At 41.0% G+C, this 18,449-nt stretch overlaps 1 protein-coding gene across 4 annotated transcripts in view; it reads right to left on the bottom strand.

Annotated features, from left to right (window-relative positions):
- Positions 1–18,449, bottom strand: part of ACSL6 (acyl-CoA synthetase long chain family member 6) — a 193,465-nt gene that overhangs the window by 36,763 nt on the left and 138,253 nt on the right. For all 4 annotated transcript variants that reach the window (XM_063447422.1, XM_063447423.1, XM_063447424.1 and 1 more), the window contains exons 6-10: positions 18,334–18,433; positions 17,613–17,791; positions 15,720–15,752; positions 12,108–12,159; positions 10,700–10,773 (exon numbers count right to left, since the gene is read on the bottom strand). In XM_063447422.1, the coding sequence (XP_063303492.1) occupies positions 10,700–10,773; positions 12,108–12,159; positions 15,720–15,752; positions 17,613–17,791; positions 18,334–18,433 (438 nt within the window). The remainder of the gene's footprint in view (positions 1–10,699; positions 10,774–12,107; positions 12,160–15,719; positions 15,753–17,612; positions 17,792–18,333; positions 18,434–18,449) is intronic.

Here is an 18,449-nt window from a genome sequence, read left to right on the forward strand (position 1 = left end):
GAACCTCTAAAGGGTGCAGAAATCCGCATGGAAGCGAATGGGGTAGCTTGGTCTTGGTACAAACTTCACATGCCCCGATGAATTCTTTAATATCCTTGCGTAAGTCAGGCCACCAAAAATCTTTAGAGACCAGCGCATAAGTCTTGCGGATGCCAGGATGCCCAGCCACCTTGCTGTTATGGAGACAGCGTAGCACCTCCAGTTGGAGAGCGGCAGGAACGAAGTGTCGATCCCCAGGAGTCTGTTTGGGTGCCAAATGCTGAAACTTCATGATCTCAGAAAGCAATGGAGAGTGAATCCTGAGATTCGTGTTCGCAATGATATTCCCCTTAGGAACTATGGAGGACAGAAGTGGTTCAGTTATAGTGGATGGTTCATATTGACGAGACAAAGCATCGGCTTTAGAGTTCTTAGAACCAGGTCTATACGTAAGTACATAATTAAAGTGAGTGAGGAACAAAGCCCAGCGAGCCTGCCTGGCGGACAAGCGCTTAGCCTCCCCAATATAAGACAAGTTCTTATGATCCGTTAGGATAGTAACAGGGTGTAGTGTCCCTTCCAGTAAATGTCTCCACTCCTTTAAAGCCTTAATGACCGCTAACAGTTCCCTCTCCCCGATGTCATATCTGCTCTCAGGCCCAGAAATTTTTTTAGAGAAGAAACCACAAGGGTGTAACGGTTTATCCACCCCTAACCTTTGAGACAGAACAGCCCCAACTCCTGTCTCAGAAGCATCGACCTCGAGCAAGAAAGGCAGAGTCGTATCAGGATGAACTAGAATGGGAGCTGAGGCAAAAGGTTCCTTGAGAGTCTTAAAAGCACCAAGAGCTTCCTCAGACCAGAACTTAGTATCAGCCCCTTGTTTCGTCATATTGGTAATAGGCGCAATGATAGAGGAGTAACCCTTAATGAAGCGCCTATAGTAGTTGGAAAAACCAATAAACCTTTGGATAGCCTTGAGTCCTTTGGGCAAAGGCCAGTCTAAAATAGATTGGAGTTTACCAGGATCCATTTTAAAACCTTCACAGAAATCACATACCCAAGAAAGTCTACCTGAGACTGATCAAAACTGCACTTCTCCAATTTGCAGTATAGACCATGTTGCAGAAGTTTGTGTAACACCTTTCTGACCTGTCTATGGTGAGTCTCAATCTCCTTAGAGTGTATTAGTATGTCGTCCAGGTAAACAATAACACAATCATGCTGAAACTCCCTAAGTACCTCATTAATCAACTCTTGAAATACTGCAGGAGCATTGCATAGTCCAAATGGCATAACAGTGTATTCGTAATGGCCATACCGGGTATTGAATGCCGTCATCCACTCGTGACCTTGCTGGATTCTCACCAAATTGTAAGCCCCTCTGAGATCTAACTTGGTGAAGATTTTGGAGCCCTTAAGACGATCAAATAACTCGGTAATCAGTGGGATGGGATAGGCATTTCTGACAGTTATTTTATTCAAGCCTCGGTAATCGATACAAGGTCTCAGCGTGCCATCCTTCTTCTTAATGAAAAAGAACCCCGCCCCGGCCGGAGAAGAAGACCTCCTGATGAATCCCTTTTCTAAATTCTCCTGAATATACTCCTCTAGAACCGAGTTTTCCTGAACAGACAAAGGATATACATGGCCCCTCGGAGGCATAGTCCCGGGTAGAAGCTTAATTTTACAGTCAAATGACCTGTGTGGCGGCAAAGAATCGGCATTCTTCTTGTCAAACACTGCCCTTAAGTCTAGGTAAAGGTCTGGTATTTGTCTTTCTGTGGACTGAGTAGGATTCTCCTGTATGTTAATATTAGCTAATGGAGAAACCTTGCACAAACACCGATCCTGGCAGCCCTGGCCCCACGAGAGTATCTCCCCTAACTCCCAATCAATAATAGGGTTATGTTCTTTCAACCATGGGTACCCCAGAACTATGGGAACGGAAGGAGACGAAATGAGCAGAAGAGATAAATTCTCCACGTGTAGGATACCAACATTTAACTCAATGGGTATGGTCTCACGAAAGATAACAGGGTCTAGTAGTGGTCTACCATCTATGGCCTCAACGGCCAAGGGTGTCTCCCTTAGCTGGGATGGGAAATTGTTTTTACTAGCAAAGGCTTGGTCGATAAAATTCTCAGCAGCACCGGAATCTATCAAAGCCATAGCCCTTACTACTTCCCTCCCGCAAGTTAAGGAAACTGGTAGCAGAAGCCTGTGATCTTTATAATTAGGAGTAGAGGACAAAATAGAAACACCCAAGGCCTGTCCTCTAGAGAGACTTAGGTGCGAGCGTTTCCCGGGCGGTTAGAACAGTTTGAGAGTAAATGACCCTTAGCTCCACAATACATACACAAACCCTCTCTTCTCCTGTACTGTCTTTCCTCCTCAGAGAGGCGGGTATACCCTATCTGCATAGGTTCAGGAAGCAAAGATACCGTGGAGTCAGGACTTGGAAAAGTGGGGGCTAACCTAAAAGAAGGTCTCCGGTTCCTCTCTCGAGTGTTCTGTCTCTCTCTTAAACGTTCATCTATACGAGAGATGAACAAAATTAAATCCTCTAAATTCTCAGGGAGTTCTCTGGTAGCAACCTCATCAAGGATTACTTCAGATAAGCCATTCAAAAATACATCCATATACGCCTGCTCATTCCACTTGACCTCTGACGCCAGAGACCTGAACTCTAGTGCATAATCCACCAGTGTTCGGTTCTCCTGTTTCAGACGCAACAGTAATCTGGCTGCATTAACCTTTCTACCTGGAGGGTCAAATGTTCTTCTAAAAGCAGCTACAAAGGCGTTATAGTTATAAACTAATGGGTTATCGTTCTCCCATAATGGGTTGGCCCATCTCAGAGCTTTCTCAATAAGTAGGGTGATAATAAATCCTACCTTTGCCCTATCTGTAGGATAAGAGCGAGGTTGCAATTCAAAATGGATACTAATTTGGTTTAAGAAACCACAACACTTCTCAGGAGCCCCACCATAGCGTACTGGGGGGGTAATGCGAGAAGAAGGACCCCCTGTGGCTACCTCTAGACCTGAACCGACAGGAGAAACAGGGGTATTACGTATCTCCTCTGGTGGGTTATTGGCACGAGATAATAGAGCCTGTAGCGCAAGCGCCATCTGATCCATTCTGTGATCCATGGCTTCAAACCTAGGATCAGGAGAGGCAAGCTGACTGTTTGTACTCGCAGGATCCATTGGCCCTGTCGTAATGTCAGGATCGGGACAGGGATCCAACACGCAGAGTACAAACAGTAGCCAGATACGTATACCGGACCTTAGAATGGCCGGACTAACGTAAGTAGTACAGTATAGAATGGTCAAAGACAAGCCGAGGTCGAGGGTAACAGAAGACAGGTAAGCGAGAGACAAGCCGAATCAAGGGTAACAGAGATAAGCAGAGTAAGGTAAACAAGCCGGGTCAAACCAAAAGGGATAATAGAATACACAAGCACTGAGTGACTAGAACAAGCTAGAACCACGACAGGGCAATGAGCTAATGAACGAAGCTCTGTTAAATACCCTGTTCAGAGCAGTAACCACGCCTCCGAGGCGTCCTGATTGGTCCTGCAGCAATTGAGTGACAGGTCATTCCGGAGGAGTGTCCTGATGACAACTTCCTGCCTAGATGCTGTAAAAGGCAGTCACTCCCTCGCGGCCAGCCTTGCATGACCGGATAGACCGTAGGGAAGGGAGCCATCAGGCCGTCTGGATGGAGGAACAGCTAAGTCTCTACCTCTTTCGGAGGTAGAGACCGCAGGTACCCTGACAAGGCATTACTGCGGGTCACACGAGGGAGCTGAACAGGAGAGCTCAGGGAAAGTGCTCCCTGGCCGCCCGACCGGGAAACAACTGTCTGCCTGCCCTGGGGGGGGGGCCCAAAGGTGGCCAGCCGGGCCAGGTCCAGATTAAGATCCCAGTGGGCCTGGTGCTGACTATTATGATGGGCCTAATTACAAAATCTTATTTACCAAAAACACTAAAACAGTCCTACCTCCTAGACATGGGGACACTGGGAGACTAGGGGACTTTGGGAGACTAGAAAACACTGAGACAATAGGGACACTGGCACACTATGGACATTGAGAGACACCAGGGACACTGGGAGACATGGGGATACGGAGATACTAGGGAGACAGGCTGGGAGACATGGGGACACTGGGAGTGCCCCATGTCTCCCAGGTCTCAAAGTCGCCCAGTGTCCCCATGTCTCTCAGTGTCCCCTAGTGTCTCAGTGTCCCTTAGAGTCTGTGTCCCCATGTCTCCCAGTGTCCCAATGTCACTAAGACACTTAGAGACATTGGGACACTGGGAGCGACATGGGGACACAGACACTGGGAGAGACATGGGGACACTGAGATACATAGGGACACTGATAGAATAGGGGACTCTGGCAGACTAGGGCACTCTGGGAGACTAGGGACACAAACACTAGGGACACCGAGAGACACCAGGGACACTGAAAGACTAGGGGCCACTGGGAGACATGGGGCCACTGTGTCCCTATTTTATCAGGGTCCCCAGTGTCCCTATGTCTCCCAGTGTCCCAATGTCTCAGCGTCCCCAAGTCTCTTACCGTCCCCATGTCTCGCAGGCTCGGAGCTGCTGTCTGGACTCTCTGGGCAGAGCTGCTCCCCGCGGATCAGTGAGTAGAGGGAGGCAGGGAGGGAGATGCTGTAACTTCTCATCCCTGCCTCTCTCCACACAAACAGCGACCCCTACTGGTCGGCGCTGGTATTGCAGAATAATCTCTGTTTATACTGAGACAGACATTTGTATTGCCGGTATTACTGCAATATCGGCACCGGCTAGGCAGCCTCAAATACCTGAGAAATACTTCTGAGAAATATCTGGCAACCATAAGAAATACATGAGAAATAGAGTAGTGTGTGTGTTTTTTTTTTTCAAATCAATGGGCCTATTCCATGGGCCTGGAGCTGCAGCTCCATCAGCCCCTATGTTAATCCGACCCTGCAGCCGGCCAGCTCTTTGGCCCCCATAAAATGAGGCAAACAAGAGCTGGGCATTTGGGGGGGGCGCTTTTTTTGCCACCCCCTGGAAAGTGCCGCCGAAGGCAAATGTCTTGTTTGCCTCACTGTAGATACAGCCCTGGATCATGCCTCTGAAGTTTCACTGCTCAATTAACTGCCATTTAGGAGTCAAATCACGTTTGTTTCTGTTTATGCAGCCCTAGCCACACCTCCTCTGGCTGTGACTCACACAGCCTGTATGAAAAAAATTGTTTAATTTTTAATCAGATGTAACTTCATTTAAACGTTTTTAGCTTCTGCTCTGTAAATTGAACCTTAATTACATACAGGAGGCATTCTAAATTAAACAGAATTTTCAATAAATGTATTTTATTTCAATAAGTGTAAACATTAGATGCCTTTTTACAGGAAGTGTTTAGGAAGGCTGTGTAAGTCACATGCAGGGAGATGTGCCTAGTGCTGCATAAACAAAGTGATTAAACTCCTAAATGGCAAATAATTGAGCAGTGAGACTGCAGGGGCATGATCTATACACTAAAACTGCTTCATTCAGCTAATGCTGTGTTCGTGACTAGAGTGTCCTTTTAAGACTGGGGCAGCGGCTCAGAAAATCTTTTGTCAGTGATATGCTTTAAAAATATCCAAGAATAAAAAGTATAAACATGTATGTAGCTTTAAATTAAGATTATGTTTTAAATTGTCATTACGCAAGGGGAAAACATCTTACTGATCATATTTAGGCTGATGAGGAACTCTTTACGGAGATCAAAAATTATCACAGTGGAGTAACATGATTCACTTTACGTTGTTATTGCCTCTTGTTTTGTTTTTTTGTTGTGGAAGTGACAATTCAACAAGAGCAAGAGTTTGAAAAAAATCAACATGTATATAATGTTATATTTGACTATATTAAAATGATTGTTGTTATACTTTTTATATTTGTCTACAACAAAGCAGCAAATTATTTATAATCTAATTTGTGACTAAGCTTCTTACAGGGATTAAACTATTTCTCAGTGGAGCAAGATATGCAGTATTTCTCACCTTTAACCAAAGTCATGACTTTCTTTAGGTTTCCATGGTGATCACCCAACTTTTATTCCTTTTATTTAAATATAATCATGGTTTGTTACCTAAATTCTATTTGTCATAGTAATACCTTGCAAGTACACAAGGCATTCATTATTAATATTCTATTAAATATTTCAACATGTTTAGAGGTATTTTGTAATGTGTTTCAAACTAGCTTGGGACCTTACATTCTAGAAATTTAGAGGTTGAGATTAGCCCCACTAGAATAGGTGGGTAAATAACTAACAATGTTGTATTAAAAAAAATAAAAAAAACCTTAAAACTGCATATTAAAGGACCACTCTAGTGCCAGGAAAGCATACTCGTTTTCCTGGCACTAGAGTGCCCTGAGGGTGCCCCGACCCTCAGGGACCCCCTCCCGCCCGGCTCTGGAAAGGGGAAAGGGGTAAAAACTTACCTTTTTCCAGCGCTGGGCGGAGAGATCTCCTCCTGCTCTCCTCCTCCGATCCTCCTCTTCTCCTCCCCGTCGGCTGAATGCGCACGCGCGGCAAGAGCTGCGCGCGCATTCAGCCGGTCACATAGGAAAGCATTCACAATGCTTTCCTATGGACGCTGGCGTGCTCTCACTGTGAAAATCACAGTGAGAAGCACGCAAGCGCCTCTAGCGGCTGTCAGTGAGACAGCCACTAGAGGAAAAAGGGGAAGGCTTAACCCATTCACAAACATAGCAGTTTCTCTGAAACTGCTATGTTTATGGAAAAAATGGGTTAACCCTAGAAGGACCTGGCACCCAGACCACTTCATAAAGCTGAAGTGGTCTGGGTGCCTAGAGTGGTCTTTTAACTGTTAACTGGAGTGGGGAAACATTCAGAACTATCTCAGCCAAACTGAGTAAATGAGGGCACTTTGCCCCATTTATATTTTTCAAATTCTATGTTCAAATGCTCCTAATTAATATTATCTTAATTAATAAAACTAATGCACAATACAAGGGAGTGCTGCACACAAGAAAAATATGATGAAGCTTTGAGTAGGAAAGTCTGCTACCCTTAAATATAACTAAAGATAGTAAATATAGACGCATCACAGTGTGGGTGCAAATAGAAAGATTTGTTCTGGACAAAAAGGACAAAATAATATAACAAGTAGAAAGATTTGTTCTGGACAAAAAAATATAAAAAAAAGTTTTGGCTGTGTATTTGACTAAGGCCTAACACTTTGTATGTTATTTTGCCCTTTTGTTTCAGAATAAATCATTCTATTTGCACCCTACCCTGTGATGCCTGCAGTTTCCTATCTTTAATTATTAATATTAAAACTTTTTTTTTTAGTAAAAGTCATAATCATTAAAATAAACAAGATCACCAATTCAGAAAAAAATAAAAGGAAAAAAAATATTGTTTTGTCCAAAAACAGTAGCCCTAAACCACAACTACAGCCTACTAGGAAGTCTCTCACAAACATACAGCTAAACATTCAAAATATATTGCTATTAGCTGGCATATATGTGTAATAGTATATCAAAGTTTCAAATTTTACATCCATTATCCTGAAATCTCATGTCAGTGCATGAAAACACGAGGCAAGTACATATATATACACGGATCAGTCACAACATTAAAACCAATGACAGGTGAAGTGATATATTGTTACAATTGCACCTGTCAAGCGGTGGGATATATTAGGCAGCAAGTAAACAGAGAGTTCTTGCATTTCACGTGTTGGAAGCAGGAAAAAATTAGCACACAAAAAGATTTGAGTGACTTTGACAAAGGCCAAATAGTGATGACTAGACGACTGGATCAAAGGATCTCCAAAACCACAAGTCTTGTGGAGTGTTTCTGGTATGCAGTGGTTAGTACCTACCAAAAGTTGTGCAAGGAAGGACAACTGGTGAACCAGCTTCAGGGTCATGGGCATCCCAGGCTCATTGATGCACGTGTAGAGCAAAGGTTATCCTATCTGGTTCAATTACACAAAAGATCTACAGTAGCTCAAATTACTGGCCATGATAGAAAGGTGTCAGAACACACAGTGCATCATAGTTTGCTGCGTATGGGGCTGCTTTTACGCAGATTGCTCAGAGTGCCAATGATGACCCCTGTCCACTGCCAAATATGCCTTCAATGAGTAGGTGAGTGTCAGAATAGGACCAAGGAGCAATTTAAGGAGGTTGCCTGGTGTGATTAATCACATTTTCTTTTAGATCAGATGGATGGTCGGTGCGTGTGGTTTACCTAGTGAAGAGATAGCAGCAGGATGCACTATGGGAAGATGGCAGGCTGGTGGAGGCAGTGTTAAACACTGTACAATGATTTGCTTGGAAACCTTGGATCTTGGCTTTTATATGGTTGTTACTTTGACACGTACCACCTACCTAGAGATTGTTGCAGACCGCAAACACCACTTCATGGCAGTGGTGTTCCTTGATAGCAATGGCTTCTTTCAGCAGGATGATGCATCCTGTTACACTGCAATAATTGTTCAGGAGTGGTTTGAGAAACATGACAAAGAGATCAAGGTGTTGGCTTTGCCTCCAAATTCCCCATATCTCAATCCAATTGAGCATCCATGGGATGTGCTGGAACTACAAATCTGGTCCATGGAGGCCTCACCTCATAACTTGCAATTCTTAAAGGATCTGTTGTTAATGTCTTGATGTCAGATACCACAGGACACGTTCAAAGCTACCACAATGTTTTAGAGCTGTTTTGGTAGCACGAGAGTGACCAACGCGATATTAGGCAGGTGGGTTTAATGTTGTGGCTGATCAATATATATATTTATATACAGTTTTCAATAGGTGAAGTACCAGTAATGCTTTAACCAGGCATTTATAGTATATGGTGAAAAAGGTTCATTATCTATACTCAGTATAGCATTTTATCTTTATCCTCACTTATAATTTATTCTCTATACCGTATTTATTATTTTCCATTTCATTATTCTTCATTTTTCCTATATAGTTTTTATTTTATTTTTCTTCTTGTCCTTCCATTTATGCTTCTTAAGAGATCCATTATAGTAACAACTGTATAATGTCTAGCCGAAACAATGTGATTTGCAACAGCTGTTTTGTATCAATTTAGATATGTGTCTTTCAATGCATTTGTCAATTATTGAAGCCTCTGATGAAGTGAGGCTTGTCCTCACGAAACGCATTAGGCAGGTTAGCACTTCGACATAGTGCTATTCACAAACAAGATCCACTACCGAGTGGAGGAACGTTACCACGGCAAAGTTCTATTTACCCTATGCACAAGCCGATCTTCACACAAACGGACATTAAGGATCATCCCTCTGGAATTCAAACGGGAGTGAGGCTTCGGGTGGAACGCTGTGTGAACCGCACGCCGACCTTACCGGCAGACATTCCACAACGAGGACTGCAGCTCTTACAAGCCAAATGCACCAGGAGAACTGCTAAAGCGGCATTTGTGCAAGTGATCTTGAGCAACTGTTGGTACCATTTATTTATTTTTATTTTTATTTTGTGTGTATGAACTTATTTTAGTCACTGAAGTTTCATTAGACATGGATTTTTAAGAAGCATTTCCCTCCTTTATTTTTATATTTTTCTACTTGCAGCAAGCAGTTATTTCAGGTACTATGTTGCTTCTTTTTTCCTTAGTTCTTCCTTTTGACTTTTGTTATTTTTTCTTTTCATATACACTGAGAGTCAGCGAATTATAGTGTAGCTGCAAAAGGGCACCACGACTGTGCATCACTTATTTGCATAGCTTAGTGTGATTTTCCCTTTGCTACATTCTGTGGACTATTGGACTGATATTATTCATTTATTATACCTTGTATTTTCAATTACAATTTCTACAATAATAGGACGCTATATATGGACTCATTCCGGACTCTATCAAATTCCTTTCTGAGTGTATATGCATTTAAGCCACTTTTGTTTATTACCTCTTTATTACTGTCTGGTTATGGTAAGTGATTGTTGGACGAAAATGAAAAAGGTTCAGACCTTTGATGTTACCTCCAATATGTGTTTCTGGTCTACCATATTACAAGGGCATTTGGGTTAGCCTACTCTCTGTGCTGAATGGATTCACTTCAAATATGTGCACTTTAAAATGCTGATTAAAATTATTGCGACAACATAATTGGGCAGCATTAAAAATAGTGTAACACTCTCAGCAAGGTTTTGAGAGTAACAGTACAAAGCGTCCTACATCCCCTCTGTTTGTACTTACCATCAATAGAGATATGTGTACAAAAACAGAATAGTTATTCATATATAGTGAATAGTTATTCATCTTTATGTGATTTGGACATCTGTTGTATTTTTTAGCAGTGAGGCTGCATATTGGAAGGTCACAGCTATTTTTCACTGCACATCACAAATCACGTTATATGAGGTTGGGCAGGAAACATCATAGTTGTTTGTGTAGTTTTGATCAGTATTAAAAATAGCAGCTCTGAGTCATTATGAATGTCTGTCCAGAACTTTCTGAGTGCAGCTGGACTTGCATCCCATCAGATGGGTTGCAATACCTGTAGGGACACAAGTTGCCCTGCTCATCTGGAGCCCAGCTGACAGCTACAAAGGCAATACATTTAAAAAAATATATTCTGTTACAAAGGAAACTACATCTACTAATCTTAAACATATTATACAACTCGTTGACTACATGGAATGTCTATAACTTATTCTTGAGTATTCACCTCTGTCACTTTTAAAAAGCCAGAAAAGTCCGCCACCACATTGCCATGAGTTAACATAGCACCTTTAGGGTTTCCTGAAAGACATAATCCATGAGAAAATGAAAAACACCATGGTAAAAATACTCAAGACAATACATGGTAAGCAATGTGTTTCAAATTCATGACTAGAAATAAAAAAAATAAAAAAAAAGATTTACCAATAACACACCTACTTTACAGCTTGCTCTAGTGGTTACGTGGCTTAGTGTCTTGGCATCATCACACTTACTGTCACAGCTTTCTGGGTGCCTTCCCCTCATTGACCACACGAAGAATACAGAATTGAAGGGACACTGTAGGCACTGTAGGGTGGGGGGGGGGGGGGCTAAATAACAATAAGGGGGGGACACACCTAATTTCTCCCCCCCGGCCCCCACCCCTCAGCGGCGGGTGGGGGCCATAAATTACAATAAGGCCCCCACCCGCTCATGGAAGGGGGCTGGTGGGGAGGACAATAAGTCCACCCCATTTTTATTTAGTGGGGCAATAGGTCCCCGTTTAGTTTAATAGCCTCCACTCGTGCAGCACGGTGAGGGCTTGGGAGGTGGGATACTAGGGCTTTCTTTTTGTTTTGTTTTTAACCGTGAGCAGCCTAATAGACATGCCCCTACTAGCGAGTCTAAATGACAGGACGTTTGGGAATACTGACAAGAAGCATTGCGGGAACGCAGAGGCAAAGGTGAGAATTGTGGAAAAATCGATAATGATAATGTGGAAAACTTACTTCTGCATTATCAATTAGCCCCAAGGAGCGATGTTCCCCGGGTAAAAGGAAGGAAACCGGTTTATGTAAAAGAATTTCTAAACAGTTTGTCATTAAACCTGAGAATGACACTAGGACACTTTAGAGATGATGATATCAGCGCTTCACCAAGCTGTAGTAATTCATTTTCTTTTAGTGCTGGTTTAACATAAATTATCATATCTTTCTAAGTATCCTGCCTCAATATTATCTGACAAACTATTACATATTTTTCTCATTTTACCTCTGCTTGATATTGGCTTTTTATCACGCGGGCAGGAAGTGCACATTAGCAATTTAATGAAAAGCATCCAATATTTGATGTATGACAAAACTAATGGATTATTTGATTTAAAAATCAAGATTAGTGATCAGGTGTGTAGATGGGCATTTTACTGTCTTAAACAGGCCCTATTAATGCAAAGTTCAAGTTATAAAATTAAAACACATTTTAGGTTGAAGAGCAGAGTCCTCTTTAACCTACCGTTCCTGTAAGTTTTCTTGTAATTGTCCTATTTATTGGTAAATCCCCCGTCTTGTTATATTGTAAAGTGCTACGGAATCTGTTGGTGCTATATAAATGGCAATAATAAAAATAATAATAATAATAATAATAACTCTAATTACCTGTGGTTCCACTGGTGAAACACACAATTGAAAGATCTTCTGGTTTTGGTGGCTGCAAATAAATGAAAATAATTATTAAGAATATTGTCAGATTAACAAAATAGCATAATTTTTTTTATAACTTTCTTAAGAACAGCTTGGGCACTTTTCAGGTCTGCAATCTACATACCATATTAGCAACTCCAAATCTTGAGCTTTTGAAAATCTAACACAACTATCTATAGCCTATAACATATAAAATGTGCACTGTACAAGGGCTTTTAGATAAGTGGAACTTCTGCTTCTGTCTTGCACCACTGCCAAATTTGGAAATCCAGTCACTCACACATCAATATATTGTGTTATAGTGAGTTATATGGACTTCTACTCCATCAGTGACACAATTCAAGAACACTGGTTGCATAAAGTTCTCAAAATAATAAATGTGGTCATGAGAAAGCTTTTATTTAATCATTACTGTTTATAAAGTATAAAACAAATCTTCAACTCTAGCTATGCTGAGTAAATGCTATACTAAAACATGGTTTGTCAGACATAAAAAAAAACCACAACTTATGAGCTTACAATAGAAAGGGAAATGAGACAGATGAGATACAGGTTACGGTGTGTAGCAGACTATTACCGTAGGTGCAAACCGGCAGACAAGACAGACGGGGTTATTTACTGAACTCAAAGTGAGTTTCAAATTTAAAAGGATACTCCAGGCACCCAGACCACTTCTGCCCATTGGAGTGGTCTGGGTGCCAACTCCCACTACCCTTAACCCTGCAAGTGTAATTATTGCAGTTTTCATAAACTGCAATAATTACCTTGCAGGGTTAACTCCTCCTTTAGTGGCTGTCTACCAGACAGCCACTAGAGGAACTTCTGTGTTCTTAGAACACGAAAAGTGTGTTATACGACGCTGGACATCCTCACGCTATGTCTAGAGCGCGTGCGCAGCCATTGCCGCGCATGCGCATTGGGTCTCCCCTGCCGGCTGATGTCGGTGGGGAGGAGAGTAGGCGGAGTCACTGAAGGGGTTTTAACCCCTTCAGCAAGATGGGATGGGGGTGCGAGGATATGTTTTCCTGACACTGGATAATCCCTTTAAGGTCAGAGAACTCAAACTGAGCATAGCTGAACTGCAATTCACTAATGAGGTAATTGTAGAAGGCAAGCACACGACTTGTCCTTCTTTTATTCCTTTAAAAGTGTCACGAGTAGTATATTCAAACTCGCAGGAACTGGACGTATTATCGGATCTTGACTGCCCCTGTAGGTGGGATCAGTCTGATATGTAAATGCAAATGTTATAGGCTTTCTCTGTAATGGTGCAAGTGACCTGAGCGGACACAAATTAAAGGGCAAGCTATTGAGGTTTCTCTGTGCTTTTGCCCATTCTCAGAGGTACTTGTACCCTCTGTTTTTATTGCAATGACTTGACGAAGATATATATACCAAAAGCAAGTAAAAATAGGCGCTAGTAAGAATTGTCTTAAAATCTAAATACAAATATCAGAGAATATATAACATAAGAAAAGCTGCACCTTATAAAGTGTAAAGCTCCAACACAACACTCTTACAATACAAAACAACTCAAAATAAAGGTGTGCTGTGTCTTTAAGACCAAAATATCTAAAGTGCCAAATGTGCAATATGTGGTAAAGTGCAAAAGTTAAAACGTGCACTTAAAGTGTTAAACAAAATTATACATACATGTATGCGTCCTCTCCAATAGCAATAAACATGTAAAAGGGAGAGATAAAAAAACAATAATAGTGTAAATCTATTTAAAAACTTTATAGTATGGTGTTTCTACGAAATTAACACTCACAAGGATAGAGCAGTAATAGCCTGCTCTAGCTGTATCAGCTTCTTCAAATATATCCTTTCAAAGGAACAAGACAGCACGGACAAAATATTCTTATTCACGTATATTTAATGCCCAGCTTTAGCACAAGTACTCCACCTTCCTCTGCATGCAGTGAATAGTCAAACGGAATAAATCATGTATACTTCGGGGTGTCGACAAGTCCCTTAGTAATCCGCCGTTGTATTTTCGCCGCTATTGCTGATTTCGATTTCCGGGAGGAGGGGCTTCCAGTTGTGCGTGACACGTGGTGCGTAATTTGCGTGATGATGCGTTTCGCCGTACTCACGGCTTCATCAGATCTGTCCGTTCACGTCTTTTTCAGTCCTTTATACACACCTTCATGGGTGTGTTCAGCTGATTGGCATCAAAAGTCTTTATTCTTATTATTTATACTTGTGCTAAAGATGGCCATTAAATATACGTGAATAAGAATATTTTGTCCGTGCTGTCTTGTTCCTTTGAAAGGATATATTTGAAGAAGCTGATACAGCTAGAGCAGGCTATTACTGCTCTATCCTTGTGAGTGTTAATTTTGTAGAAACACCATACTATAAAGTTTTTAAATAGATTTACACTATTATTGTTTTTTTATCTCTCCCTTTTACATGTTTATTGCTATTGGAGAGGACGCATACATGTATGTATAATTTTGTTTAACACTTTAAGTGCACGTTTTAACTTTTGCACTTTACCACATATTGCACATTTGGCACTTTAGATATTTTGGTCTTAAAGACACAGCGCACCTTTATTTTGAGTTGTTATGATTTGACGAAGGTCTAAGTGAAAAGGGTAATCCAGTGGTGGACCCCACGCTCAGTGTATCTAGAGGCGTATTCACTTGCTTACAGAAACCCAAAGAAGGCTGAAACAATCACCTGGGGTTGCTGTATCTCTCATGCAGAGCATTTTGGGTGTGGGCTGCCATCGTGGGTAAGATTAACCTGATAGACAGATGGTATAGGTTCTCTCTCTAATGGTACCAATTGGCAAAAAAATAATTAAAATCTGAGCGGGGACTAACCGAAAGGGCAAGCTATGGAGGATTCTCCGAGTTTTTGTCCGTTCATAGAGTTCTCATATTGTTCGTTTTTGTTGCAATGATTCTATGAGTTTTACCACATGCTTTCACATGTTACAGCTGTAGGTAGGCACTGAAGGTACTACGTAAAGGTAAACCTATATTCAGCATGGAGATGAACCTGTTGTAGTCTTCCTAATCACAATAGATAATTGCATGATACTCTCTTTTGCTTTTTCCCCACAATTTGCTCTATCAATACTGCTCACATAGTGAGACAAGAATCTCATGTTATATATATGAATTGGCTGGAATGGAAGCTACTTATTTGCCCAAATCCTTATCTGAGACAGAAAACTATGTTTAAAATAAGAGGGAGGCCCTTGTGACATTTGAAGAGACTCTTCAAATACCATGGACAAGATGCTCCTCTGTCCCTGGCTCCAGTCCTTTTGGTGTTGATAGTTAGAATGATTTGCAACCTATTTAAGTCACCAGTGGGATGTAACATATTCCTGTATTAGGGCAGTTACAACTATTTTGCTAACAAGAATATTTGCAACATCTATTTCTTCTCTACTTGAATTATATAGGAACCTCAATCAATTACTTTAATCGAATACTGGCAAATAGTCAATAATAATTTGTGTTTGAGGCTGAATAAGGGAAAAAAGTAAGAATAATAATGTGTGTAGATGCAGAAAGGACATAACACATAATATAAAGGGGCACTCACCACAGGCGGTTTCTTGCAACTTGCTCCACATTCCTAAACATGAACAGATTATAGGATTATTTTACTATGTCCATAAAAACATTGCAAATCAATATACATCAACTGACTCCCCAGGTCATCAATAACATCCCCCAAAAAATGATTAACCCCATAACCCCATTAAGGGGTTAAATATTTTAAATTAGTTTCACTTTTATTCTATACAAACTAAAATTAGAAGATCATTTGCATTTGGTATGTAACCACGCATACCAGAGCTGAAACGGAATATTTAAAGATGAATTACAATGTGACATCTGTTTTCATATGTGACATTAGGACGAACACCACAGGTGAGGAGTTTCAGCAGTGCATTATTATCGATATATATAGAAAGCTTCAACATATTGTACAGTACCTTAGTGATTGGGAAGTATAATGGCTTTAAAGGGACACTCTAGCCGCCATAAGCACTTAAAGGGACTATGTAGTCACCCAGACCAATGCATCTCATTTAGAGGATTAAGTCCATATCTAGTGGTTGTCAGTATGACAGCCACTAGAGGCCCTTCTGCTGCACCGACAGAATATAACGTGGAAGCCCAAACACTTTGATGAAATACTTTGCTCTGGGAAATGAGTGCACAGCTCTCGACACACATGCACATTAGATTCCCAATGTTCATTTATGAGGATCACTGGATTGGACCCCCTACTCCGTTATGGCTCCTGGGAGAGGTGAACAGCAGTGAGAGAGTCTCGGTTGGAACAAGGAGAGTAAATCTTTCCTTTGACATTTTGTATTGCATAATTGCACAGGGGGACACAAACCTGCTTAAATGTAGGGACAAAAACCCTATAGCCTTTGCAATACACATATGTTAACCTAACGCTATAGCGTTCCTTTAATTTTAATGCTAACAGTGTTCTACTAAAAGTCCCAGCAACACCAGGCATGTTCCCCCTTTAAAACTCAAGTTACAGGGCTGTAACCTTTCAGTTAGAGAGCAGCCAATTGTTGGCTACATTTGAATGAATGGCAAGCAGATGGGGATAGCTGAGTTAATGCATCTCTATGATAAATATTTAATTGGTGGCATGCATGATGGACACTCATGTGCCTGTGCTTCTGTGTGACAAGCAGTTTAATGGATATAGATCCTCAAGAAGTAGATTAAGGATCTCACATTAGCAGGATTGTGCATATAAGTGGCAGTTTAAACTGTGATAGAATAAAGGTAAGTGTATTTTCACCTTTTATTATTTTTAAAATAAATTTAAAGGGTCATTTGTAAACAATGTTATATTCATAAAGTATCCCTTTAATTGTCATAAAATCTATTTTAAACAAAAATTCTTGTTGACTTTCCAATTGTGATAAATACAGGAAACGTGTACTTTCTATAGAATTGTAAATGATTGATGTCACTGAATAGCTAGATTAAATAGACTAGAGATATTAGACTCTTATTCCAATAAATGCCATGCATTTTCTCTTAGTATAACTAAACTTGTATCACAATCACATCATTACTAATAGGGAGTGACAGACCCACCAAGGAACATGTTGGGTTTTAATAATTAATCTCAGTTTTGGAGGCATTAGCAATTTTATACTCTAGGCAGGGAAACTGACCACTCAGAACTAACACCAAAACAGAAAATGTGGCCCTTTTGTAGACACAATCTCCACTTTGGCATACTCTCCCTCCGTTTTTAGGTAACTCTACCAACTTTTTGGTTGGAACTTCTGTCCTCCAACCGCTATTGGATTAAGATCTATGGGTGAAAGGAATGAAACGATGTTGGTGGACAACCTGAAAATTACAACAGTACCATTTTCTTTTTTTAAACAGAGCTGCTGAATTTTCTAGCATACAGGGTTAAATCAGTGTAATTAGAATTTAGTCTCACCTCTAGTTCCATCATCGTGTTAATGCGCACCGAAAAACTATTTCCTCTTTGCACTAATTGTTCATCTATAGGGTCCATGAGAACAATTGACTTGAGCCCAGGTGTCTCTCCTTTCTCTATGTGGTCCAAGAGAAGCCTAGCTTTCTCTGGCTTGTCACAAATGACTGTTGAAATGTCAGCTGATAAAAAAAAAAGTAGTTGTTATAGTTAAAATATATCTGAATTGCATGCATGGATGAAACAAGCACCTCAGAAATGTTTAAAAAATAAAAAAAAGCTGTAAAAACAAACACAAACAAGTTAGTCTGGTAAAATATAGCCCAACATGTTTTTGGCTCACACCACTAATGATATCCCCTGTGTTCTAAACTTTGAGTCTAGGTGGTCTAGTGGGGTTGCAAAAGAGTGGAGTCCAAGTACTACAGCTCTACGCAACAGTCTGACGTTATACGTGACATGGGGACATGACATCATATGTTCCTGCCAGCTGTATGTCAGAACATGTGCTGAGAAGAACCAGAGATGAAAGATTTGCTGCATTTAACAGCTCACTAGGAAACAGTGTGGATAAAAAGTGTGAGACTCCCAAAACCCAAAAAGTTGAGTGCAACGTCAACCTTTAGAAATGTGATTGTTTTGCAGTTGGAACGGGCCAGCAAGGTTCCCACATAGCTTGATAACTGTTATAATATTTGGAGCATTTATTTCCATGTAATCTTACCTGTGTTGATGATGTATCGAATAGCTCCGGGCCCCAGTGTATCGTAGAGGGGTACAACCACCATAGAATATGTGTAACAGGCAAGCTCACAGATAATCCACTAGATAGAAGAAAAA

This window comes from Pelobates fuscus, chromosome 3 (genome assembly GCF_036172605.1).
Source record: "Pelobates fuscus isolate aPelFus1 chromosome 3, aPelFus1.pri, whole genome shotgun sequence".
Lineage (NCBI taxonomy): Eukaryota > Metazoa > Chordata > Amphibia > Anura > Pelobatidae > Pelobates > Pelobates fuscus.